The sequence below is a fragment of the Cystoisospora suis genome (assembly GCF_002600585.1).
Source record: "Cystoisospora suis strain Wien I chromosome Unknown contig_2409, whole genome shotgun sequence".
Taxonomy (NCBI): domain Eukaryota; phylum Apicomplexa; class Conoidasida; order Eucoccidiorida; family Sarcocystidae; genus Cystoisospora; species Cystoisospora suis.
In genome coordinates, this window is record NW_027155208.1 from 44,712 (window position 1) to 69,014 (window position 24,303).

General features: G+C 53.2%; 3 protein-coding genes across 3 annotated transcripts; 2 read left to right on the forward strand and 1 right to left on the reverse strand.

Annotated features, from left to right (window-relative positions):
- Positions 1-155: 155 nt before the first annotated feature.
- Positions 156-2,425, forward strand: CSUI_005026 (non-muscle myosin ii heavy; the record flags this gene model as incomplete). Its single annotated transcript, XM_068065206.1, has 2 exons — positions 156-162; positions 372-2,425. The coding sequence occupies 2 exons, from the start codon at positions 156-158 to the stop codon at positions 2,423-2,425; spliced, it is 2,061 nt and encodes a 686-aa protein (XP_067922822.1).
- On the reverse strand, positions 953-11,375 carry CSUI_005027 (mitochondrial import inner membrane translocase subunit tim17 domain-contraining). Its single transcript, XM_068065207.1, has 6 exons — positions 9,905-11,375; positions 9,101-9,279; positions 6,147-8,446; positions 4,732-4,960; positions 3,986-4,228; positions 953-3,340 (listed from the first exon to the last, which is right to left on the reverse strand). Exons 1-3 carry the CDS (start codon positions 10,269-10,271, stop codon positions 8,141-8,143), a joined length of 852 nt encoding a protein of 283 aa, XP_067922823.1. The 5' UTR covers positions 10,272-11,375; the 3' UTR covers positions 953-3,340; positions 3,986-4,228; positions 4,732-4,960; positions 6,147-8,140.
- Positions 11,296-18,748, forward strand: CSUI_005028 (uncharacterized protein). Its single transcript, XM_068065208.1, has one exon. It carries the CDS (start codon positions 12,477-12,479, stop codon positions 18,087-18,089), a length of 5,613 nt encoding a protein of 1,870 aa, XP_067922824.1. The 5' UTR covers positions 11,296-12,476; the 3' UTR covers positions 18,090-18,748.
- The last annotated feature ends 5,555 nt before the right edge of the window (positions 18,749-24,303 follow it).

The window sequence follows — 24,303 nt, forward strand, 5'->3', positions numbered from 1 at the left end:
CGTTTCATACTCTCGAATCATCCGGATTAAAACGTAAAGCGCTCCGGTGGTTCAGGGCGTTGCCGAGGCGATCCTTGTGCGTGTGAACCATGACGGCAGCCGCGTTGAAGTCGCTCAATTCAACTTCGGACCAGCCTTGCCGCTCGCTAGAACTGATGCCCGGTCTTCTTTTTTGTCGCCTAGAACTAAGAAGAAATTCCTCGCTGTCTAGTCACCGAGAGAAGGCCACTGAGTGACAGCACGTGAACAAGTGGCGACCGCGCCGCCTATCGTAGTAGGTACCTTGCCACTCACAAATATGCTTGGACACACCGTAGATATCAGTCGTCCTGAAGAGAAATGGACTCCCCTTCAGCTTCTTCCTGCTGCAGGGAGATCCGATCCCGAGCTTATGCAGCACTTAGCAAGACTGAAACAGGAGATTGCAGATCTGAAAGAGTATAGCGAACGGGTGACAAAAGAACTGCGCTCCCTCCAGCTGAAACAGGCTTCTGAAAGTTCCCCTACTACTGATACCGCTACTGACGGTAAAGACGGCGGCGAGCAGCATGGGGGCGGAGCCATCCCAGCAAGAATAGCCGAGTTACCGCTGCCGGCCTGGGCGCTGGACATGCAGTTGATGTGCCCGCTTCTGGCGGCATATGACGCGCGGATAAAGGATCAGCAGTTGCTGTTGGAAAGACGTGAGGCTGAAGTAAAGTCCCTCGCCGACAATGTTGTGTCGCTAACAAAAGAAAACGAAGCTCTAACTAACGACCTCCGAGGGAAAACATCTCAGCTGCAGGCACTCTTCACGGGTGACGGAAAGAGCGACGGTCCAGGGTGCAGCATTGCGGCTCTAATTCACGAGAAAGAAGAGCTGGAGGAACTGTACAACGTGACAAAAGAGCAGAATGAGGTACTACTGAATCAAAATCATCTCTTGAAGTGTCACGTCGAACAGTGCGAGCAGGCGCTCGATGTTCTCCGGTGTCAAGCAGCTGAAGGCGAAAAGCAACAGGCCTCGGCTGCTGAAGTCCGCACTCAAAATGAAGGCTTGCAACACTTGCTCAACGCGGCTAAAATGCAGCTTGAAGAGTGCGTTGAAGAAAGAGACAAACTCAGAGTCGTTGATCAGCATCACAAGCAGGGTCTCGCTGAATTGAAGGAGCGTTGCGCCCAGCTGCAAACACAAACCGAGGCACTCCAGAACCAGCTGGCGGCCGAGCGGCAGGCGGCCCAAGAGGCCGCAGCGTGTTTTGAAGAAAGGGATCGAGAGAAACAGCAGCAGTTCCAGAGCATCGAGGCTGAGCTTGCGGAACTTCAAGACAGTTTCATGCAGTTATCCAACCAGAACCATGAGGCGGAGCGGGAGACAGAGAAAGCAAGGGAAATAATTGATTATCTGGAATCGAAAACTGGCGGTCTTGAACGTGAGAACGAGCAAGTAAAAAACACTCTCGCCGAGCTCAACCAGCGGTTTCAGGAGATAACAATCGAGAAAGAAAAGCTTTCCGCATCTTCGGCGATAGTCCAGGCGCAGCTGGACAAGATTCGTGAACAGCACTCCGGGGAGTTGGCACTGCAGCGAACCATGCTGGATGAGCGTTTCGAGAGTACGACTTCTCAGCTTCAACAACAGGTCGAGCAGCTGAGACAAAAGGTCCAAGAATTGACAGCTTCAAATGCAGACCTTACACTCCGGACTGAGGCTGCGGAGCGTCGACGGAAAGTAGCAGACGCCGAGGCCACTCAGGCTCAAGATGAACTCAAGTCCGCCTCTCGGGCTCATCAGACACTTGTGCAGCAACTTCAGCAAACAAAAATTTCCCTCGAGAAGGAAAGGGACAAGCTGAAGGAGGACATCGACAGCCTGCGGTCAACTACTAGTGAAAAAGTGTCAGCCACCATGGCTGAGAAACAAAGGCTGGAATCAGAGCTAATCGAAAGTCGCTTCGCGCTCAAAACCGAGGAACAAGCAAAACGACATCTTGAATCTTCGCTGGATAGTCTTAAGAGGCAGGTCAGCGATCTGTCAGGTAAGAACGCAACAGTTGAAAACGAACTCCAGGCCACACGCCGCAGACATGACAAAGAGATTGACGATCTGAGGCGACAGTATACGGACCAACTGAACCAGACGGAAGCAAAGCTCCGCGTGTTGGAACAGGAAACCCGGATGAAAGAACGGCAAGCTGTCCAGCTTATGAAAGAGGAAGAAGAGCTCCGACACAAGATCACACGTGAACACGAAGAGGAGCGGAGTACGCTGGAGTCAAAGCTGTCGAAGCTCCGGTCCTCGAATACTCTCCTTCGCTCGAAGATGCTTGAGCTCGTCCAGTCCTTGGAACAGCCAACGCCAACAAAAGAATCACTTCTTTGCCTGAACTCGTCAAACGATCTCGGTAGCTTGCGGTCTACATGCACCCGTGAGAGCCTTGTGTAAGCAAAGGGGCACGCTACGGACACGCTGCCATAGAAGTTCGGCTTGAATGCACTTGCTACCCGATCCGTACATATGTTCAAAACGGATTCTCCACGAGAAGGCCCAGACGAACCTTCACTAGAGCGAAGGCTCGAGCTTGTCCTCCAGGGTAGCTCTGTCGCCTTCCTTCTGCTCTCCAGAGCCTCCGAATCTCATTTTCTCGCTCAGCTGGTAGCAGGAGCAAGCCAGCTATCGCCTGGTGATTACATATCCCTTGCATCGCAGCAACGTCTTTCCCAATGGGTCCGTCAGCTCTGTGGAGAAGGGCTTTTGTGGAACCCCGATGGCTGCTTTGACGGAGCTGTACCGAAGTGGGTACGCGGCGGCACACACCACAGAGCATCTGTTCTCACACCACCGTCGCTCTAGCCCATCACTAGAAAAAAACTGCACATGCCAGTCATTCAGGCCATCACTGGCGTTACAGGATATCTCAACCACCCTCAAGACAGAAAGAAGCAAGTGCCTCTTAGGTCGGGGCCTTGTATTTGACCGGTGTCAGCCGACAGCCAAGGAGACCCATTCCATCCCAAGTCCGAGGTACAAGCTTCAATTCAAGACTTGTGCCGTTCCGAAAGACAACGACATCAACTTCCTTTTCTGTGTTTCTGCGAACTTCCCCGGGGAGCTCTTTGAAGATGTCTTCTACGCTGCGCCGCGTAGACACCGAGGAGCCGTGCTCAGGCTTGACGGCCGAATCTCCGCCGGACTCTCCCGGTTCCTCCAGAGGGGGATCCCCGTCGCTTCCCTTGGGAATGAAGAGTGAGCCGATGCGCAGCACCATATCTCCCAGGCGAATACCTGCCGACGCTGCCGGGCTTTTCTCATGAAGCTCGTCCACCTTCGCAAAAGGTACATAAGGAGACGCTTCCAACGCTGCAACCCGAGCAAACACGCAACGCTGGACGCCTCGTAAAGTATGCTTCCTATGCTGACAACAGGCAACAGATTACGGTCCAGGTATAATAGTCGAAGTCGGAATGGCCGTAAGTGAGAACTACGGAAGGAACCCGTGCGGCCTTCACGCAGATATGTAGGAGGCTTGAAGGCACTAAGTAGGACCACGGAGTTCGCCGCCGGTCTCTGCTCCCTTACTGTCTTGCTAGCTAGGTGTCAAAGGGAGGCAACAGCAAGGAAGATCCTCTCTTTGCTGTGCAGATCGATATGTCACCGCATGGAACCGACGTATTCTCGAATGGAAATCAATTGAAATGTTTCCCTGGCGTTCGTCCAGAGCATTCCTTTGGGAGCAGCTACGAGTGTCTCCCTACTTCGAGTGGCCCGGGGCCAGCGAGTCTTCTCGGCCGCCCTCGCATCTCGTAGCACGCTGACACTTGGATTCAGAACATCCAGTGCTTAGAGTAAGAACGACTACTACACGATGTACATCCCAACAGGCCATCTCTGATATTTGAAGAAAAAGCACTGCATTTATCGGAGACACTATGGAAAGCGGCGGTGATGGCAAGATCTGATAGGCGTGTGCGATGAAAGTTGTAGAACTGACATAAAACGTCTCACCATCATCCCCTTCTTGAATGCCGGCGCGCGAGGTAGCCCGCGTTGTCGGTGAGGTCCGAGGAACGGCGACTCGGCCTTGGGCATGTAGAGCGTGAAGTTCCTTCTCAATCTGACTACGGACTTCCATGTAGTCTGTCTTGAGAACGTGTAGACGATGCCGGGCACCCCGCACTGCATAAAGGTCGATATCCGCCCGGGGAAAGCCCTCCTCGTCCACCAACTTTCCTCTGAGACCGGGCATACCTGCGATGGTAGGGCAGACGCCGTCAGAGATGCGCCGATACACGTGTGTTCTGCTAAGGGAGGCGTGGACCCCCGCGAGAATGAACGACCGCCACCCTCGGCTGGGAACGGTTACCTGGGTGTGTTCAACAAACCCCGTAGTGCAGCTACACGCGACGACGGGCAGGCAGAAAAGAGAACTCCCTATCCGTGGCCCCTCTTATGAAGAAGTGACGGCGAACTGTTTACCAAAGCATGACAGCAGACACCGGTCACAACTGTCGCCGTACCAAGTGAGGTCCCCATGCCCTCGAGAAAAACACGCAAGTGCCCACTGGTTGGACAACGTCTGAGCTGACGTGTGCATTTTTGCGGGCAGAAAAAGACTTCCCTGAGACAGTTGCGCTACACTTAGAACCAGGTAGGCAACACAAGTGCTGTAGGTGCCAGTTGACAGACATCTTTGCTGCTGTTGTCTACCAGAATCGAGAAGACAAGGAAGGGCAAGCAAGAACCACACCCACCTGGCTGCTGTAAAAAATCAGCCAAGGCCTCCATTTCCTCCTCCATTTTCCGCTGCCTCGCCACGAGGGCCTTCAGCCCTTCAGGGATGTCCGGCATCGTGCAAAATCACCGAGAATGACAAAGCCTGTCCGAACGTGAGCTGCTGATTTGACAGCGACTCAACAGCAGCCCCCGAGATCCGGGTCCAAGCTCGGTCACGCGCCGATTGTCGATCCTGAGTTGACGGGACTGTTCGCAAACGTTCCATAGAACTCACAAAAGGCGTATCGCGTGGAGCAGAATGGCAGTTACGAAAGCAAAACTGGACCAGAGCAAGACCGGGAATGGCCGTATCATCCTAGGGGAGGTGCCGTAAGACCAGCGCAAAATAATCTAGCAAGTGGGGCGGTCAAAAGACGGAAGTCAAGAAGAACGACACCCCCCAACAGAGAGAAAAGGACAGGGACGATCCTGGTCGGAGACGCCTCTTGAGTGTTAACTCAAGAGACGCGACTGTTCAGAAAGACTGCGGAGGAAGGCGCAGTGACAGCGGAAAGCGAATCGGCACCCACCAGTGGGCGGGGTAATGACGAAAAACGGTCTGCCGTTTTGTAAACATAAACTCAGAGGAGGAGTTTGAAAATAGACATACAGCTACGAATAGACTGATGCGCGCATGCATGCATGCAAAACTCCGCTTTCATTGAGAACACGAACATACACTAGACGCCAGTGCGTGAGCATGGCGGTAAACACAGTAAGGTCTCCTCTTCACCCCGGACCCGGAAGTGGGCAGTAATACCTGGGCTGCACACCTCACCCTGTCAACGCGGATACCCTGTTGAGTCCGGTGCGCTCCGTGAGTCTCGATTTTAGTGTTTCACTTCGACAATGTCGTAATTGCAGTCACATACTTCCTCATAGATCCGGCTGTTGCCCCGCGAGGCTTGGCTCCCATATGTCGGGAACTCCGGTAGGAACTAATTGGAGTGGTAGCCTACGACAGAGGTGACTGCTCCTGCTTTTAATGCACGAGGCTACCACACGAAGACTGCGCACATGATTCGTCCTCACAGGTGCACCATCCGTATCACGGGCATGGGAGCAGGCAAGCAAAACATGGGAATCCATCCATGCCGGAGGACTGCCGTTCCAGGGGACAGCCGCAGCTCGCGGCAGGAACAGTAGTTCAGGATAACTCGACTGTCTGGAGTTACTCTACGGGTGTACGAGTGCCGGTTTTGAAAGGCAACCCATCTCTCCAGGCTAACCCCTTCAGGTCGAGGGTTGATGGAAGCCGACTGGCGGTTATCGAGGTCCCAGGTTGGTCCTGCGTAGCGGTGTCCCACGGTGGAGCCAGGACCATGAAACTTTCTGAGCAGGAACAAAACCTGACCTGCGTTGAACTGGACTGCACGACAGCGCCAGCTGTTACCTGTTTACACGTTAGGAACTGCCAGAGGCGGCGGAGTTGGTTGCGAGGGTGCAAAAGGGCGTACACTTCTTGCGATGGTTTCAACGGTGAAGCGGTGGAATTCTGAGGAATGGAAAGGAAGTCTACCCTGTACACGTGCGCTCCGAACAAATCACGCATTGCATTTAGCGAGTCGGCCTACACGCTGGCGTGACACCTGCTTTCTGCAGCACATCAGGGTGCTACGCCGGCTGCTCATAGCCAAGAAACAACGGCTTTCAGGTTGCTCGCAGACACATAGCAACGTCCTATGTTTTTTCCCTGCCAGCCTTGCCGCCTCAGGACTTCGAGTAAATCCTTCAGCGAAACCAAACATGGGCACCCTCGTACTACTGAGATAATGACAAGGAAGTAGGGTGTCGTTGTCTCGCCGGAGTGGCGCCGCCGGACAACTGTTTGGAGTCTCTCTCTTCCAAGCGCGACTCATCCCGCGTCCCTCATAGAGCGGGACCTTCAGTTCGCAGCTCGCGTGCCTCGGCTGATGCCTCACCCGTCGTCTCCCGAATGCGGAAGACATAGGCTCACCGGCACGAGGACGGCCACCCTGATTTCTGGAACAGCGGTGCCAGAAAAATGCTATGGTACGACTGTGCTAATGCCCGTTTAATTCAGTAACATTGCCGCTCGACTAGAACAGTGGATCGCCCTCGTCAAGCCTAGATCAGTTGGCCGGAGTCGCAATTAGCAGACCGCTGACCATCCCTGGTTCTGCGGAGTTCTCAGTTTCTTCATATCAGCTTTGATGGTGCAGCTGCCCCGCACTCCAGCATACGGCTGCGTGAACTGTGGAGCTCTCGCCGCATGAGCTAGCAAGTGCCGTAAACCGAAGACATGCGCGCAGAAACTCGGCCTAGCAGTGAAAGAAACATTCTTTTGTCCAATCCGCTGGACTGACCAGATATATTCCCTACGTGGCGAACGGCCGATATAGATGGGTACCTGGCACCACTGAAAAGAAACCTGCCGGGACCGCGAGAATACGACCAGATTCCCGAAGCATTGCTCTCTCGCGATTCTCCTGGAATAACATCCTTCGCAAGGCCCCGGCCAGACAGCATCCAAAACACGACCGATGCCCCGTAGGCATTACCAGTGCGCCCCGTCCCTCTCCTAAGCGAAGGACACCTGCGAGCTCCAGAAGATGAGTGGGCTCCCCTCAATTGGAAGAGCCCGCCTCGTCAATATCATTCCTCCGACACCACGTAGTGGTCCATGGGTGCACCCCCCTCCCCGAGACCTCCTGTACCACGATCCCCGTAGCACGACTTCGTGTTGTCTGATTCGGAGGGCTGTCACCGTACAGCTGCATAGTGTTCCAGCCATGCGAGCCTGCACGGAAACCTATGTCGCCGAAGCGGCCAATCAAACGGACGCGCTGCTGATGCATCTCCCTGCACTTGACTTCTTTCAAACGCCGCGGGCGGCTGCAGACCTTGTAACAGCAGCATCTTTAGGTGCTGTCACTACCGCCAAACGGCTGGAAAGTCTCCATGAGTGCCGAGAAAGCAGCGAAGCCCGCGCAGCCGGCTGTCATTGCTCCAATGCCTCCTGTACAACACCATTGTGACGACCACAGAAGAGACTGCGAGGCAAATCGCTTCCCGCTTTAGCGTACACGGCTACAGGTATAAATTTGCTGTGAATCATGTACAGATTTAAACAAGTGAGTACAGAGTCCTAACAAAATACACTCTGTGCCCTTGGAATCTTCAGGAGAGGGGCTCCGCCAACAACTCCACACCAACAGGCACACCAAGAGTTGCAGAGGAAGCACTCATATCTCGGAGAACTACTGACCGATATCACGCCACTACAGGAAAACTTTTGCAAAAAAAAAAAGTTCTGCAGAAGGCAGGAAGACGAACTGCAATCTAAGAGTCGTTAGTCTGTAATCTTTCACGGAGACACGCCGTTTCTCCCACCCCAAAAAAATCGCTCGCCCAAGGAATGAATTGTCATGATCCATGTGAAGCGACAAGGGAAAGCCGCAGGAGATGTGTGAACACGTTGCCTTCCAAGGTCTTTGAGCAGAACGTCACCTGAGAAGTGTAGTGGGCCGCTGTGATCCCCCTGTTCAACAACAGTCTCGTGAGAGATCGAGTCCCATACGCATTGCTGCCGGACAAGACCAACGCAAGAGAGTTCTGAGCTTCAAAGCCGTCCTTGACAAAGTGGCGGCTAACCTTACCACTATATGCCAGCGCTGCCCCGGTGACGCACCCCGCGTAGACGGCGTTGTTGATGTCATGCACTGCGCGCTCCTACAGTGAAAAGGGGAAAACACCACGCCTAAGTATCGGAGGCGTTGCAAAGCGAAGGCCACGAGGGACTGAGAATTCCGAAAAAATGATTCCTAGCGGCATGATCACTCACGCGCGTTCAGAACAGATGTGTGGAGAGACAACGACAGACGGAGAGAAAGACAGAACTCTATACATATACAAGATATTGTTTTCTGATTGATGTCCCTGGCGCATGAAGCCAAAAGTTCAGCGGCCTGAATGACTAGGATTATCTCTTCACGTCCATGTGGCGAGAGGAGTTGAAAACAAGCAGCGGAGACGTGTGTTGTCATTGAGACCATCACAGCAGTAGGCAACCAGATAAAGAGAGCCCTTGCAGGCCTGGAAAAGATGGATTCATGGTGACTACGCACAAAGTCACAGGGAGCACGCAGAGAGAGAAATCTTTCAGACGCGATGCTTGCGAAAGATGTCTGAAGACCTGGCGGGGAAAGCAGCCACTGGTCTCGGTGCAGTGTCGACGTGTTACACTTCAAGAACTTAGAAAGAAAAAGAAACGGATCTCGTTAGCCAAGGCTGGTTCGTAGGCAAGCAGCCGCCCGGCAGGTACCACTAGAGGGTTAGGGTTTTGGGGGGTTTGTGTGTAGTGTTTTCTGACGGACTGATTCTCACCCGTTGGATGAAGCATTCTACAAGAGAGTAAATGAAGCCAAGCTTTGCAAAGCTCTTAGATGAGCGGGCCACATCGGGGAGAAAAGTCTTATACTGCTGCTTGAATTGCTCGCGGAAGGGACGTGTGGTATCCACATCCACTGGTTTCATGGTGAAGAAGAATGCCCCGAACAAGACGCCTGAGGGAAGCGGTAAAACAGAGTTACAACGAGACGCAAAGGAGGGAAGAAGGACTGCAGCCGCATGGCCGAGCAGCGGCTCTTACTCGTATGCATTCTTCTAGAGACAGGGCAAGAGAGACCCGTCTCTAATCAGAAGAGCGAAGGCAGATGGTTTCTTATGACCTGAGGAGACACTGAGGAATGCTATAGACCTTTCGATCACATCAAAATAAGAGACCTCGGAACCTGCAGCCTGCTTCTACGTGGGGAATTGCAGTGACCTTCTTCGATGAGAGATCGCATGGATAGTCTACTCGCAAATGTACTGAACTGCTGACTGGTCATACAAAGATATGAATATATAAGTGTATATGTACGTATGCGCTGAGATACTTATATATCTCTCTGACACTCTCTCTCGATACATACATTCATATGGGCTAGGTGGTGTGAGTGACGATGCACTCGGACGACTGACCTCAGTCAAGGTAGTGAGTGAACGCAGAAATGTTGACTGGATACAACAAGCATGCATCATCCTGTATACAAGTCAAAGAATTCCGCTTTATGAGAACCGCGCTGAAGAAGGGTTCGCTGTACCGTGAACAGACTATAGTTTACTGTCTCCGACTATGAGACTCACCCAAGACACCGCCACCCACACCCATAAGAGAGGACCGTACTAAACATCCCTCCGAGAAAAACGTCTCGACCTTTTTCTGGAGTCGTAATTGCTCTTGCATTTGCTTCTGTTCAGGAGTTAAAGGACCCGTCGGCGCCAAGTTCAGAGTTCTGTAACGCTTGCTTAAGAAGATTTCCATTGGCGTCTCCGGGGTACCAGGGGGAGCTTGAGGAGATGAGGGGGCTGGTGGTGTGGGAGAAGGGACGGACACTGTGGAAGGTGGAGAGCCGGAGGGAGGTGTGTTGAACGAAGAGAGTTCTCTAGGAACAGGAAGTGCTGTACCCGCGCCACCAGCCGGCCCGGGTAAGACTAGGTTTGACTGAACCATGTTGAGAAAGATCAAGAACCAGGATGAAGATCAGACGAGGAAGTGGGGTCAAAGAGAGAAGAGGACCACGAAGGCAAAAGAAAAGGAGGGAAATGAAGGAGGCAGTGGCAAGAGAACGCCTAGGACACGTGAAAGACTGTGACCATAGTGAGAAGGTGAGACATGGAAAGAACTAGACTAGCCGCCATTCAAAGGCTGGAGCGTGGGTGGGGGACCAGCCATGCACCCCCGGAGTCAGAAGTTCTCGACCATGGTCCTGTCTCTTCCTTGTTTTCGCGAGCGGCACATTGTCGTGCTACTGTTCGGACACTCTCGAAGGTCCAGGGGGAGGAGACACAAGCTTGCTCCACGGACACGGCACGCCACTAGGTCATTGACTTAGCGGGTTACAGAGGCCACAAGAGGTCTTCTCTAGAGAGTGACGACTCGGAAATTCCTGCAAGCTCTGTTTCTGCTAACAGACAGCCCAGAAGCCGGGGACTATCTGAACATCTGGCCTTGTCTCAAAGTCAAAAAGAAGTGGTATAGGGTCGGCATCTCGCCAGCATGCTGTGCCACAGGGGTGAGAGATGCAAGGTCAGAAAGAGACTGTTGATCGAAGAAAGTGAAGCTTTGCGATATCACCCCTGAGCAACGAAGTAAGAACCTACGGGAATAAAATGAAACAAAATTGCACGGGCAGGTGGGTAGAGAGCGACTGCGCGCTCACTAGAGACAGAGGAACCAGGCAACTCTACAACGTTCGCTTGACATGAGATGGGGAGACGTTCCCTCGCGTCCTGTCTCATGGTTTCCCAGACACCCAGGTTTGTTCCCCATTGTGAAACGCGGTGCCAGAAAACCTGCCTGTAAGGAGCGTTGCTCGACAGCTGGAAGCAAGCTGCGCGAAGTCGTCCCAGGCCAGTTTGCGACAATCGAGACTGTACCTAGAGAAGGACATAATTTGTGGACGAGCTATTGCTCAGGATGCACAACGCACCAAGACCCAAAGATATGTGCACTGTCCTGTCCTTTAGCAATGATAGGCATCTCCGTGACTCTCCTTGTCTTGAATCACATGTGCCCGTCACACATCTCGTGTTTGCCGTACCGTGTACACCTAACGCCGACCCAGTAACCAGCACAACAATACTACCATTCTGCAAGCTGGTATGTCAACGCCACGTTGCAGCTGCCGCCCTTATACAAAGATCCCCTCTTCGCTGGGGCAGTCGTCCCTCAAGTCATCCTGACCTAGTCTTGTTGCGTCATCCGGTGCCCGTGCATCGCTAGCCGTGATCGGCAAAGCGACTCCAAAGTGACGGTCTTTGTCATGAACTACTACTGGACTACATCGAGCGCCTGATGACATCTTTTTCCAAGAAAATTTTTGTCGGGTCTCGATTCAACAAATGAGAAGTCAAGTCTCTGTTCTCAGTTTGAACGGTGCCCTACCAGTCTTGTTTTCATTGGTGGTGTCCTGTCGGTGAAACTGCTGGCGAGCTACCAGCCAGCCTGTCACAGCTGTCCTCGCCGGGGCGGTCGAAACTCGCAACTCGATTCGTGTCCCTTAAAACTGTTTCCTGGTTTTTGACGTCGTTTTATCTCTCCTATTTTGTTGTGTTCACGTCCCTTTTTAGCCCTGCTCTTCTCTGCAGAAAACGAAGCGAAGTCTCTCCTCCAACAATGTAGATCGATCGCCGGGTGTCGTAGAAATCGCGACGCGGAACCGACAGTGTGTTGCTGGAAGGGTTCTCCCGAAAACCGGACAGTTTCGTCACGGAGTTTGTTTCTCAGATTGTGTAGTCACCGAATTTTTTTCCCATTCTCTTTCAGAATACGTACCACGGTCGGCAACTTCCAGTTTTCTTGCCGCTCCCTCTGCCCCACGAAGCAGGGGCGAAGGACGAACACAGCTGTTCTGCTGTCGGCCTGGTTCTCATGTTGACAGCAATGGGCCCATAGTGCTCTACTCGTAGGTTTTTTTTGAGCGCGTTTTTAGTTTTTGTCTGGCTTTCAATTTTATCCTGGTGTTGGAAAGCAAGTCGTCGTCCGCGTCCGTCGACTGGCGCAGCTACGTGAACCGCAAAAGAACGACTGTTTCCCCGCCTCCGGTCCGAAGGACCCAATCCAACTGCTGCCCCCGCACCCCCCCTCCGCCATCCAGTCAATTTCGTCTTTTCTGTTTCAGGTACACACTCCTTTCTTCACTTTCGTTGCTGAATAATGGACGGTCTCCGAAAGGCCTCGACTTACAGATCGGCGTCCGTAGCGCGTTCGACTCATACGCGGGAGCCTGTCATTCTGGAATATCAAGACTGTTGGTCGGAGAACTCCTCTGATGTCGGAGATGTACAGACTCTTAATCCTTGCTTGCCATGCTGTCCCCCGTCAGCATGCTGCGCCAAACCTCGGACAGTGCTCATACGGAGGCCCGGACAACAGTCACCAACACGAGCGGGCGGGCTTGTCTACGCTGCGGGTGGTTTCTTGAAGTCAGGGGGGACACGTGAGCGTCCGGCTGATACTGGTGTCATTCGCGTTGCTCCAGAGTGCCCTCCTCCTCCTTCTCCCGTAGTGGAAAGATCTAGCTCAACTCAGGACAGGAAGAACAGTAATTTTGCACCAGGGGTCGAGTTGAGGAAAGCGTCCTGTGCATCGGATAGCGGCAGAAGGGGGTCTCGAAAAAGTAGCGTCAGTAACAGTTACCCGCGAGAGTACAGTGGCGCAAGGGATCCGCGTGACGTGTCAGGATCTAATGCAAGGCAGAAGAATACAGTTGTAAAGAAGAAAAAAGAGCCTCCGAGAGCTGATTCTAGCAAAGTTCCGAAACTGCTTTCAACAATGCCAAGCCGGGAAAAGCATGACAAGGAACTAGGACATCTTGGAAAGAAAGAATCGAAGGCGAGTGTTTCAGGGGGTGTGTCCTGGCAATCGGTGGTGCGCCGTGTAGGAGATCCCGGGAAAGACAACGAAAGACCAATGACCAGTTCAGGATCTAACAAATTCCGTGCTCGTCTTGTTGAAGGGCGCACCCTCTCCAACACTGGAAGCATAGGCTTTCAACACACCAAACGATCGACAACTCAGCCGGACAGGACAGGTTCGCGGCAACGTCTGCTTTCGGCAGACTCGACGGAGGATCTTGAAGAAGGCGGTCTGGAAGCATCGCTTGCAGCCATGCGAAAGAATAATGCCGCAAGCCTGAGTCGCACGGAAGAGCAGAAGAACGGATTTGGCTCAGAATCCCATGTACAGCCGACTGAAGTTCCCAGTGACAATTCAGACTGGTTGACAAATACGCTGCTGCCGAGGGAAAGCAGCGTCAGCTTTGTACAGGTACCCGAGTATGCAGCTGTGAATCCTGTGTGGGGAGAGTGGCCGGGCACATCTACACCCGGAACATACGGACACCACCAACAACCGATCCAAGAGGATGACGCATCCATCAAAGAAGAGACTGGGCTAGGATATAATGAGAGAATCATGCATGTGGGTTCACGAGGAAGCATCGTACAACCAAACGTGACTGAGCCGCCCCCATCCCGTCAGCCTTCCGAAGTATGGTTGCATTCTCCTTCCTCATCTTGTCCTCCTTCGTGCGACCAAGGCGGCGTCATGATGAACTATAAACCATCTGGGGACGAAATTCCGACGACTGCCCACACGGTGATGATAGCACCATCTCCCCAGCCTGAAAGTTCTCCCTCTGTAATGAGCATGCATACGAGCCGAGATGTCCATACCGCTGCCGTGCCGAATGATGAAGTGAATGAGATGTCGGCGGGGATGGTTGCTGACCAAGGAGGTGAGGAGTGCACAGACTCTTTTAGTTTCGAAAACATCGTCCAAAGCGAGCAACCTGACGGTGTGATGATACTCAACAAAGTTCCCAAGAGAATTCTCCCGTCTCCACCTAACCCCGCTTTCTGTATCAACACTGAAGCGCCTCCCTTGAGACCGACCATTGATGTGAAGGTTCGCCTCGTGGGACGCGGAAAGAGGCCACGTAGAGTGCCAAGAAGGCAATACATGCCTGAGCCTGCTGCTGTCGGAGCCGATGGCCGTGTTCATTTTCGAGTTCTTCAAGTGAAACGGAGAGGCGAAGATGAGCGGGGTGTCGTTGCTTACAAATGGACCAATAGAGCACAGCCAACAGAGCAAGATCTCGTAGAGCCAGACTCTTCATGTAACGCATGCTGCCAAGCCGAACCTACCAGAGCAGAGGAAATCGTCCAGCCAGAACCCACGATTACGCAGCAACTATCTCAACAGACAGAAGAGAAAAGAGAACTCGGGGAGGGAGAGGGTGTCGACGAATATTATTATCTTGACGAGTCAGCCCCTCCCCCATCCAGCTCATGCCGGGCTTTTGGGGCTTGTCTTTGTGAATGTGCAGGAGCGTGCTGCACCGCTATAGGCCATACCTGTACGGCCGTAGGTACCCAGCTACAGCAGCTTGCCCGTGATGAAGACATGGGACCGCAAAGTGGCTATGCCGCGGTCTCTACAGTAATCAGCTACCCCAGCGCATCAGCAACTAGCAGCATCCAGGTGAACGGCGTCATCGTTGAAGGGGAAGTCGCAGCACATCGACCTAGCTCGTGCTGTTGTTCTGCGGTCCAACGACCTCAAATCATATACGTCTCGTCGCCTACAGAGCATATTGCGGAGGGGACTACGCAGGTGACTCCTCTGCAAGCCGAGAGATACGTAGAATCAGCAGAACTTCCTCTGTCTTCACCTGGAGGTGTGTACCTACAGCACACAGCACCCAGCGCTGTACAGCAAGGAGAATCTTTGTCAGAGTCCCCAGAGAAGACAGCATCCGTAGTGGACGTATCAACCAAATCCTTCGTTTCAACTGCTCCGGTTATGGTGGTTGTACCTGCTTCCCCTAGCTCATCATGCTGTGGGAATGCGTGTCGCTGTCAGCAAGTTCACGCTACTGCTGCGACGTTGGTTCCTGGTGGTGTCGTTTCTGTCGTTGACCAAGCCGTGCCCGGTGCTTATGTGGTCCGTGCCCACACTCCTCAGAATGAACCGTGTGTCAGTCCTCTGCTGTCGTCTTGCATGAAGTGTGGGGGGGCCGGCAGCTACACACAAAGGTCTCAGATTTTGACCATTCCTGTCACATCGTCTGTCATTCATTCTTCATCTCAACAACTCCCGGAAGAGGAGAGTATGCAGACACAGCAGCAGCCGGAGCAGCTGCCGGAGGTCTCTGAAACCCAACTGACAGGGGAACAACAACTCTCCGCAGCTGGGAAGTTTTCCTTCACAAGCTGGCTATCTTCCAAGTTTGCATGGCCAGGAGCGGGCAGCAGCAGTGAACAACCCCCGGCGACCATCCGGAGCATGTCAACGGAAGAACAAACTCCAATGCCTTCGACTCAAATTTCTCCGGTGCAACAACGGTCACTAGAAGAAACAGTGGGCGCCGGTAGCTCGCCGGCTGGAAGGGGCGAACCAGTCAGGCCCGGTGGGGAGTTGACTGAGGTGTTTTTACCTCACTTTGTAACAAAGGCGGACACAACAAAAGGCGGACGGGTCCCGGTCTTTTTCCGTGTGATGAAACGGAGAGAAGTGGAAGAACCGAAACCGAAGGAACCGGAGACTGTTCTGGAGATGGCCGAATACTACGAGGGACGGGAGGAGGAGCCTGTCGTCCGTTTCCGGGTGCTGCAGTCACAGCTGGCGAAGGATAACGAAGATCGTCGTCTTCTAGCGTTCAGACCGCCAGTACATCTAGCTCCCCCTGGTGCACCACCGATTCGGCTCGCTCGTGATCTGTCTGGGCAACGGGGACCGTGCGGCCCTTGTTCTGACGTATGCAGACATGTGTCTGCCGAGTCAGCGGACTCTGTAGTGACGATGAAATTCGAACATAGACGGACGTACAGCCCTTTACGTACTAAAGGGCGGACTATCCGCATCGTCACCCATCATGGAGACAAGATCGACAAATCACCGGAATCACTGGAAGAGGACAGGAAGGTTGCTGTTTCTTCCTTTGCGGCCAGGGTTGCTGCGCAGGCAGCTGCCCGAGTCGCAAAGCGCCGAGCACAGCGTGAAGCCGAGGAGGAAGCTCGAAAAGAAGCCGAGAGGAGACGACTTGAAGAGGAGGAGGAAAAACGACGTCAGGAGGAGGAAGAAGAAAAACGACGACAGGAGGAGGAAGAAGAAAAACAACGACAGGAGGAGGCGGAGAAAGAACAACAAGAGCGGGAGGGCGAATCACAGGAAGAAAGTCGGAAGGAAGCAGGCGACGAATCCCCGTCTGATGAGGAAGAACCTGCCTCAGAAACGGAAGGCTGGTGCGCCCGAGCGTGTGCGGGAGGGGACTTATTTGTATGTGGAGGTCCGGCTTACGCCTCCGAGGACGGATCGCGTGTCGGTGAGAGTCTGGAGAAGGATAAAAGTGAGGAAGATAGGGAACAAACAGAGGAGGAGGAAAAAGCTCCTTCAACAGGTCGTGAAGACGAATCGCCACAAGGAGATCTTCAATCTGAAAAAGACAGGGACCTTTCGTCACCCGAGTCCCTGCAGTCAGGACAAGCATGTACCTGGTGTCCTCCTTACTTCGGACGGAGGGTCTCCTCTCCGTGCTGCGCTCGTGAAAGCGACGTATCCGGCCAGCCACCATCTCCAAGCGCAAGTTTGATTCCCACGAGCAGTCAGGCTTCGCCGAGAAGTCGGAGAGAGGAATTATCTTCCCCCGAGTCTCAGACATCACGCAGCTGCCAGTGCAGATGCTGGCCGTGTGAGTGTACTTCATCTGTGGATGAATTACGTGGCCATAGCCTCTCTCTGTCGCAGGCAACCTCAATGAGGGAAAGCAGCTTCCCCCCAACAAGTCCTGTTGCCCCGGTCACATCATCGGAGGAGCGCACCTCAAGAATGTCTCAGGAGTCCATAGCACAGAGCTTTTCCAGCCCTACGACATCTCGATCTGCACACACCACGGTCGAGGAATCCTGGACGTGCAGCCCGTGCTGCCGCCGGGATGCTGGCTCCCCGTCACTAGCGCCGCAGGGGACTCTCGAAGAAAGCGCAAGCGCAGTAGACACCGCGCGGTCTTTCCCTTCGCGTGTATCTGTTGCAACGGAAGCGGTTCCGTCTGTCCCTCCGCGTCGTGAGCTCTGGCCAGCTATGCACCCGGCACCACCATATGTGCCATCACCACATCTCGCCACGTACGAAACAATGAGATCGAGTATCTCGGCTCGCTCGTCCATGCGCTCCCGCTCCGCGTCTTCGACGACGAAGGCGGCGTGTCCTTCTATCGCATCCTGGTGCTCCGCAGCTCCTGCTCCTGTCCCGGCTCCTTCCCCGTCTCCGTCTCCTGTCCTGGCCCCTGCTCCAGTCTTCGTTCCTCAATCTGCTGCTCCTGTCTTCGTTCCTCCGCCTGCTGCGTCTGTCTTTGTCCCTCCACCTGCTGCCCCTGTGTTTGTTCCGCCGCCTGCGGCTCCTCTTTCACCTCCGCTTGCACACGCGCCTTCAACGACAGCCTCCGCTGGCACAACGCTCCTCCGCGCTACACATGAGACTCTTCCCATGTTCCCACCGGTCGTCTCCTTCTTGCCTCCAGTAGTCGAGCCTCTCGCTGTCCCAGAAGATAGGTACTTCGGCATTTCAGCAGTCCCTCTCCCTGTGTATTCTCCTAGTCCCTCCAGGGTCCGTGTGCCTGTACCGGCTGCTGGTGACTCGAGTGGAAGAGGTGATGCTTCAGCGGAACCTCCTTCCCCGATCAGAATGCCAGTGCCCCGTGCGGGTCGGCGGGTAAGGATTGCTGTGCTTCCAGCCAGGGATACGTCACCTCAGGCGGCATCCAGCTAGGCGGTTGTAGTGTTCAGTATGGCTACGCTGTGTAACCGGAACTCCTACCGAGTTACGGGGTCTAATTTAAGCAGTGCATGACGGAGAAACTACGGCCACCGCGACAGGGTGACACTGTACCTTGAGCAAGATGAAGAGAACTCTCATTGTTCCATCGAGGCTGTACGAACTGCCTGACAAGGAGGGAAAAGAGGAAAGGCCCTTCCCCTCATACTGGCATAAAGGTGACGCGGCCGCCAACCAGATATCTTACGGTTTCCAGCCAGCTTTGTTTCCACTCCGAATTGGGCGAAGTGTGCCGTTGGGCGTGGGTTTGCTTTTACGTGGCGGGTACGTTTGTGAAACCAGTAGGAGAAAAACCTCAAACCAGTATTTCTGCCCACGCTTGGAATACTCGAGCTTTTCGGCGTTGTACGGCCTCGGCTTGCGGATGCTTGTCTGTAATGTCAGATATCTACGCGGTTCCGTTCATCAGAACTTGCATAAAGAGGATTTGGTAGCTTACGTGTTGGCTTTGTGTGGTGTCTCTGTGTCGCCCTTTCTTCTCATTCACCGTTGTCTAGTAGCCCGTAGCACACACAGCGCAGAGAATTTGTGCCTAGTCAAGCTGTACAGAACAAGCAGCGGAACCTGCCGTCTCATATAATTTTTTTCCCTCGGCTCTCAAGTCGGCATACGACCAACATTGAGATTGGTCCACAAATGCTTTGGCTCGAAGCAAATGCTAATCAAACGCGCTTGTCACTCCTGCGTCGGTCTAGGTCCTTGGCGCACTCAGGAGTCAACACGGGAAAACCTGTATACTGATGGCTTAAATTGCGAGCCGGGTAGCATGTTTACCCCTCAAGGCAGCATGCCCTCCGTATTATCGCATAATTCATATACACACTTTTTTGAAAGACCAAAACAACAAAAAGCACGCCTCACCTATTTCCCTGTGGCGCATGCCGTAGTACGCGCAAGGGACACCTCGTGGTTGCGGCCGTATTTCTCTTAGTGGCTATGCCCGGACAAAGGTGCCGCAGCGCATCACCACGGCAGACTTAGGAATCTCATCCCTGGTGGAGCGGCTGAAGCGTCAGCTGCTAGGAGCGAGCACGCACACGACTTTATGAAGAAGTGCCGGCCCGTCGACAAGTTGGCGTTCATCGAATGCGAGGGAAAGAGGTATTCGCGCCCGAGTGCTCCCACGGCTGCAAGCTAAGACTTTTTTCTCCAGTCTGGCGCAACTACATGGTGCCGTCACACAAACTCTAGCATATGATAGAGAAACCGACCACCGAGGGGCGTTGCTATGCGCCTTCCAAAGGCATTTTCCGGGATGACGCATCAGGCAAATCCACAATCTACGACTGCAAGTTTGAGCGCAGAAGACAAAACGCGGTGGGATGTGGCAGCGAAGGGAGCCCTTGGATGAATGCGGCTGATAGCTAGCGCACGCCCTCGTAGTGTAGGTTTCCCAGGATAGATATTCCGACTGGCACGGTCTCCGAAGGCGACGCTTCTCAGGCTGTCCCCTTGATGTATGCGCCCACGCTCCCGGTCTCGTCCTGAATACCGGGAAAGTGGGGATAGCCACTTGCCCAATGCTCGGCAGGTGCGCCGGTCTACGCACCAATAAAGAGGCCGCTTTTTGTCGAACCGTTAAAGGGCAGCAGTGTCCGGCTTTTCGAAAGATGCCCATCAACGTTGACAATGGGGCTTTCTTGGCTGCCTCGTCGCGGCTTGCCCGGTTGCATGGCCCCGTAGGCGCTGTGCTGATAGGGAACCAGGAATAGCTGCGATCGTCCCGACTCAACTTTTTAGTGCTCAGGTTTGAACTGGGCAGTGTCAATCCCTCTAGATTTTTTGGAACTTTCTTTCTTTTCGGCCCCGGATATGCCGGTCATGGACATCCCCGTGGGCAGCTAATTTTTTCGTCGCTGTTGCTTCTACGTCTATGGCACTGATCGTTCTCCGGAACCCGTGGCTGGCCCACTACTGAATGGCAGCGAGCGGCGATGGTGGCAAAACGAAGCAGGAAGTGCGTTGACACATGTACGGGTATGCCTGCTGCAGCCTTTCTCTTCTTGTCTGTTCGTCCGAGGGTTGGCATCTTATCGCTTATCCTGTAGTGCGAAGGACTTCCACCCTTTTACCTGTTCTGCGAAGAGAGGCAGGAGAAGGGCCTTTCCAGATGCTGGGTGTCAGCGCGTTAGCAACAAGTGTCGATCGTTGGAAGTTGGTAAAAGCTGTATCTCTCGAATTTTTTGGTGTCTACGGATGGTTTGGATTTTTTCGAACGCGTGTGTTTGTGTCCGGACGAACTCCTAAACTGACGCGTCGCGTAGTCCAGCATGGTGAGTACCAGGGGACACTCGATCAATGCTTACCAGATGAAGCCGTGGTGTATACGTTCTGGTGTCGTAAGCTTTGCGCGTGACTTGTCTGGACAGGCAACATCTCAGGAGGGTCCAATCTCAATACGGGGCGGTAGACTCCTGGAATGCAGGAATGTCACGTTAGAGATCACGGGCATCCGGTTCAGAATATCATGGGTTTCGAGTAGTAGGCTTTGGCAGGACAGGTGCAACTGTCCGGCCAAGGCGACTTTGTCTCACATCGAGTTCAGTTCTCCAGAAAGTGAATGTCTAGGTCTTTTCTCCTGCATGGAGACTCCTGGTCATGTTTCACATTGTCCTCTACTGTACGAGCTTATTTGTTTCATACACGACCTCTAATCACGCCGACACTGTTTGTTTCTTTTCTTCCTGTTCTGTTGTTCCTTTCCTGCAGACGCATAGCCCGGCCCTGTGGTCCGCAACATTTTCTCAACCGCTCCAAGTCATAGAAGTTACCTTCGAGGATGATATGCTCGTTTTCCCAGCATCTTTTACGTAGAACAAGGAGATCTGCGTACGCGGAGATGAAGAAGACGGCTGTCGCTTTTACCACACTAGCTGCGGCTCGGTGCCGCTACATCGTCAACTAGGGCGATCTCTCGGTCTCCCTGTTGTCACCATTCGTGCTTGCAGAGAAGAATTCGGTTGGACTTCCTTCCTGGGAATGTTCCGTCCTCTCGGCGTCTCATTTTTGTTGAGCTGGATGAGCGTCGTCTTTGTCTTGAAAGATCTCATGGGCGCTATCATTGCTACAGTTTTATTGTCCTCCTTCTTATCAGGGATATATTCTTGCTGCTCTGTGCCTTCTGCGTCTATAAGTGGTGCCGTGGCAGGGTCTGTCGTTTTTGTATGCGTTGCCCTCATTGTTCATTTGCTAAAGAAGATCTTCTCGACTGTTTTTGCGTGGGTCTCAATACCTGTGTCCTGCAGTCGGTCAACCTCTGTGTTTGAAGAGGAAGCGACGAGTACCAGGAGTCCTGTGTCCTTGCAAAGCTTCTCTGTTGGCGCTCGATTTTCCTTTTCTTTTTCTTCATTTCCCCACATACACGGACCGGCTCTGTCTTCTTCTTCTCTCGCCTCTTCTCCGTGTTGTTCTTCTTTTCTACCTCGAGCGAGGCTCTGTTTGCGTCCAGCGCAACTGAAAGCATCTCTCCTTGCATGCCGTAACAAAGGTGAACACCCAGGTCAGACTTTAGGTGAAATTGATGGGTATTCTGTATCTTCTCCGCCCTCTCCGCGATCAGGAAGAAGCCTTCGTAGGTCTATATCGCATGATTCTCTGCCAGTCCTTCGCAGCTCAGAAGAGCCTTCTGTAGATTCCTCTCCTCCTGTCATCTCTGGTTCTTCACCAAATGCGTCTCACGGTCTTCAACAGGACAAGAAGGTGCCTTCAAGGCAAGCAGAAGAAAAACAGACTGAGAGAGATGATGTACAGTCTTATCCTGGTACACTGAGTCTCGCAAGTGTGTCGTCGGGAAACTCTGTCTCTCTTCCCCGTATATACTCCTTCTCTTCTGCTCTTCCCGTGTGCCTCCCAGTGGATTCTACCAAATCCAACATTCTTTCCCGATCGTCTTTCTCTACCACTACTGTCCCGCGGTTGTCGTTTTCTTCATCTTTATCTTCTCTCACCAACTCTCTTCGAACTTCTACCTCGTCATGCGGACTAGTTCGCTCGTCCACTTCGCCTCTTTGTTACGCGACATCACCACCGTCTTCTTCCTCTTCGTCAGGTGAATTGCCTCCATCTAGCTTTTTCTCACTGGTGCTTACCGCTTTACGTGGAGACATCGCATCAAGACAAGAATCCCAGGGGGTGAACGAACCAAACGAGTCTACCCGACAAACACCTTTCTTTGTTGAAGCAATCAGCGATGGACATTTGAGTTGTTGCTGGACCACAGTTTCAAGAGAGGCGTCTTTCCCTTTCTCCGTTGCGCCGGGCTCCTTCTCTCAGGCGTTTTCTTTTCCTCTTCCGCCTCGGGGTCCACCCTCGCGACTTCGTCGTTCTTCTTTTCCTTTGACGTACACTTACACTTCTGTTCTTTCTTCGGAGTTCTCTCCGCGGGACAACGTTGTCCTTCTTCCGCAGGCGGAGAGGTGGCCTCTTTCTGAACAAGAATGTGAAAAGGATCCAGCAGGAATAGAGGGTGACGCGAGTGTGGATGTCTGGTGTGTTCGTGGCTTTTTGAAAGATCAGTTCACAGAGAGCGAGGAGAAAGAGGATCTGTCTTTAGTCCGGGAAGAAACAGTTTTAGTTGAGTTTGTCAGAGATGAACAGGAAAGGCCTCTGAGGGTTGCAGGTAGGGAAGAAGACGCTCTATATTTTATGCTGCAGCAAGCCTTTCTTCAAGCCGAACAAGAGCAAAAGAAGGGAGAGTCTCCAGTAGACGTTGGGCAGTGTTGTCAGTCTTTGGGTCCGTCCTTTCAGCTCGAGTCTGTCTTCGGAAGTCCTCCTTCTCCCTTGGAACTCGACTCTTCTTGTTCCTCACCAGTGTCCTCATTCTCGTCTCCGTCTTCATCACCTTCTCGTGATCTTCTGTCTTCTTCACTCTCGTCCTCGATTTCGCTGCCATCCCTGCCTTCGGCATCTGTCTCGCCTCCTCTCCTCTCTCTGTGCTCCCCGGACCGAGTGTCCGCTGTTTCTTCTCATCCGTCCGTTCAACCCGGATCTTATCCGGCTCTGTCGCCGAGAAGCCTATCCCCTGTCTCGCTGTCGCCTCCGTTTTTGCAAGATCTGAGCTTGGAGGCAAGTGAGGAAGACGAAGAGGAGTTAGTAGAACCGGAAAAGCGCGAGGAAGCGTCGGGTGACATTGGTGGTGAAGAGGATCAGAAACGAAGGGGTCTGGTTACGAGTGAGGCAGAAAAAGAGAAGGATTCACAGTCTCCTCTGCTACCAGGTGCTGAGAAGGAAGCGGAGGACGAAGAATTGGGAATCACCGAACCGAGGGAAGAAAGAGACGCGGAGAAAGAGAGACAGGACTTCAGGCCACAACGAACAGAGAAAAAGGAGAATGAAGACAATCAGCAGACTTGCGCCACAGTTAGCGTAGAAGGCGAGAAATCCGGAGGGTCGAAGGACAGGTACATCACGAGTTTCCAGGACGAAGACGGAAGTGAGAGAGATACCCTAGGAACGGTTGTGAAAGGAGATCTTGGAGGAGCTGAAAACTCACAAGATCAGCGAGAGGAAGAACCGGTGGAAGGGGAGGAGTTAGAAAAGGAACTGCAGAGAGAAGACAGAGTTCAGGGGGAGGCAGGTGGTCCACTGGTGGTGAAACAAGCCCTCGAAGACAAGCAGGCAGATGGTCATTCCAATACAGACGTCTCAGCTGTAAGGAGCTACGGTAGCTTTGGACCTGAAGAAGATCGAACAGAGGGTCTTTCAGAGAAGGGAGAAAACAACACTCGGAAGAAGGAAGAAGAACACTTGGGAGAGCAATTAGTTTTTGCTCATTCAACAGTAGACAGAGGGGACTCGGAAGTATTAGAGCTATTGGAAGAGGAGGAGAAGCTACAGTCTCAGGGAAGGTCTCCCGAAAGGACAGAAGGACAGACACACCCCCTTGGTCTGGGAGACGAGAGTGAGTCAGAGGAAAAGAAGAGAGCGCCGCAACACGAGAAAGAGAGAGAACGACACAGGGAAGCGGGAAAGGGACAACGACAGGAAGACGAGAGAGAACAAGGGCAGACAGAGGCAGAACTTCGAGATCAGGGGACGCAGGGAAATAGCGAGCGAGAGGAGAAGAGAGAACCCGGCGAGGAGGGAGAGAGTAGAGATCAGGCTCCTCAGGACGGAGAGAGAGAAGCCGCAGAAGAGGAGAAGGAGGGAG

Excerpts from the sequence above, each read along its gene's own strand:
- CSUI_005027 (XM_068065207.1), bottom strand. The coding sequence starts at position 10,271 with ATGGTTCAGTCAAACCTAGTCTTACCCGGGCCGGCTGGTGGCGCGGGT. Across the intron at positions 9,280-9,904 it reads TGTGGGTGGCGGTGTCTTGG|GCGTCTTGTTCGGGGCATTC; the intron begins GTGAGTCTCATA and ends CGCTTCCCTCAG. Across the intron at positions 8,447-9,100 it reads TAGAATGCTTCATCCAACGG|GAGCGCGCAGTGCATGACAT; the intron begins GTGAGAATCAGT and ends TTTTCACTGTAG.
- CSUI_005028 (XM_068065208.1), top strand. The coding sequence starts at position 12,477 with ATGGACGGTCTCCGAAAGGCCTCGACTTACAGATCGGCGTCCGTAGCG.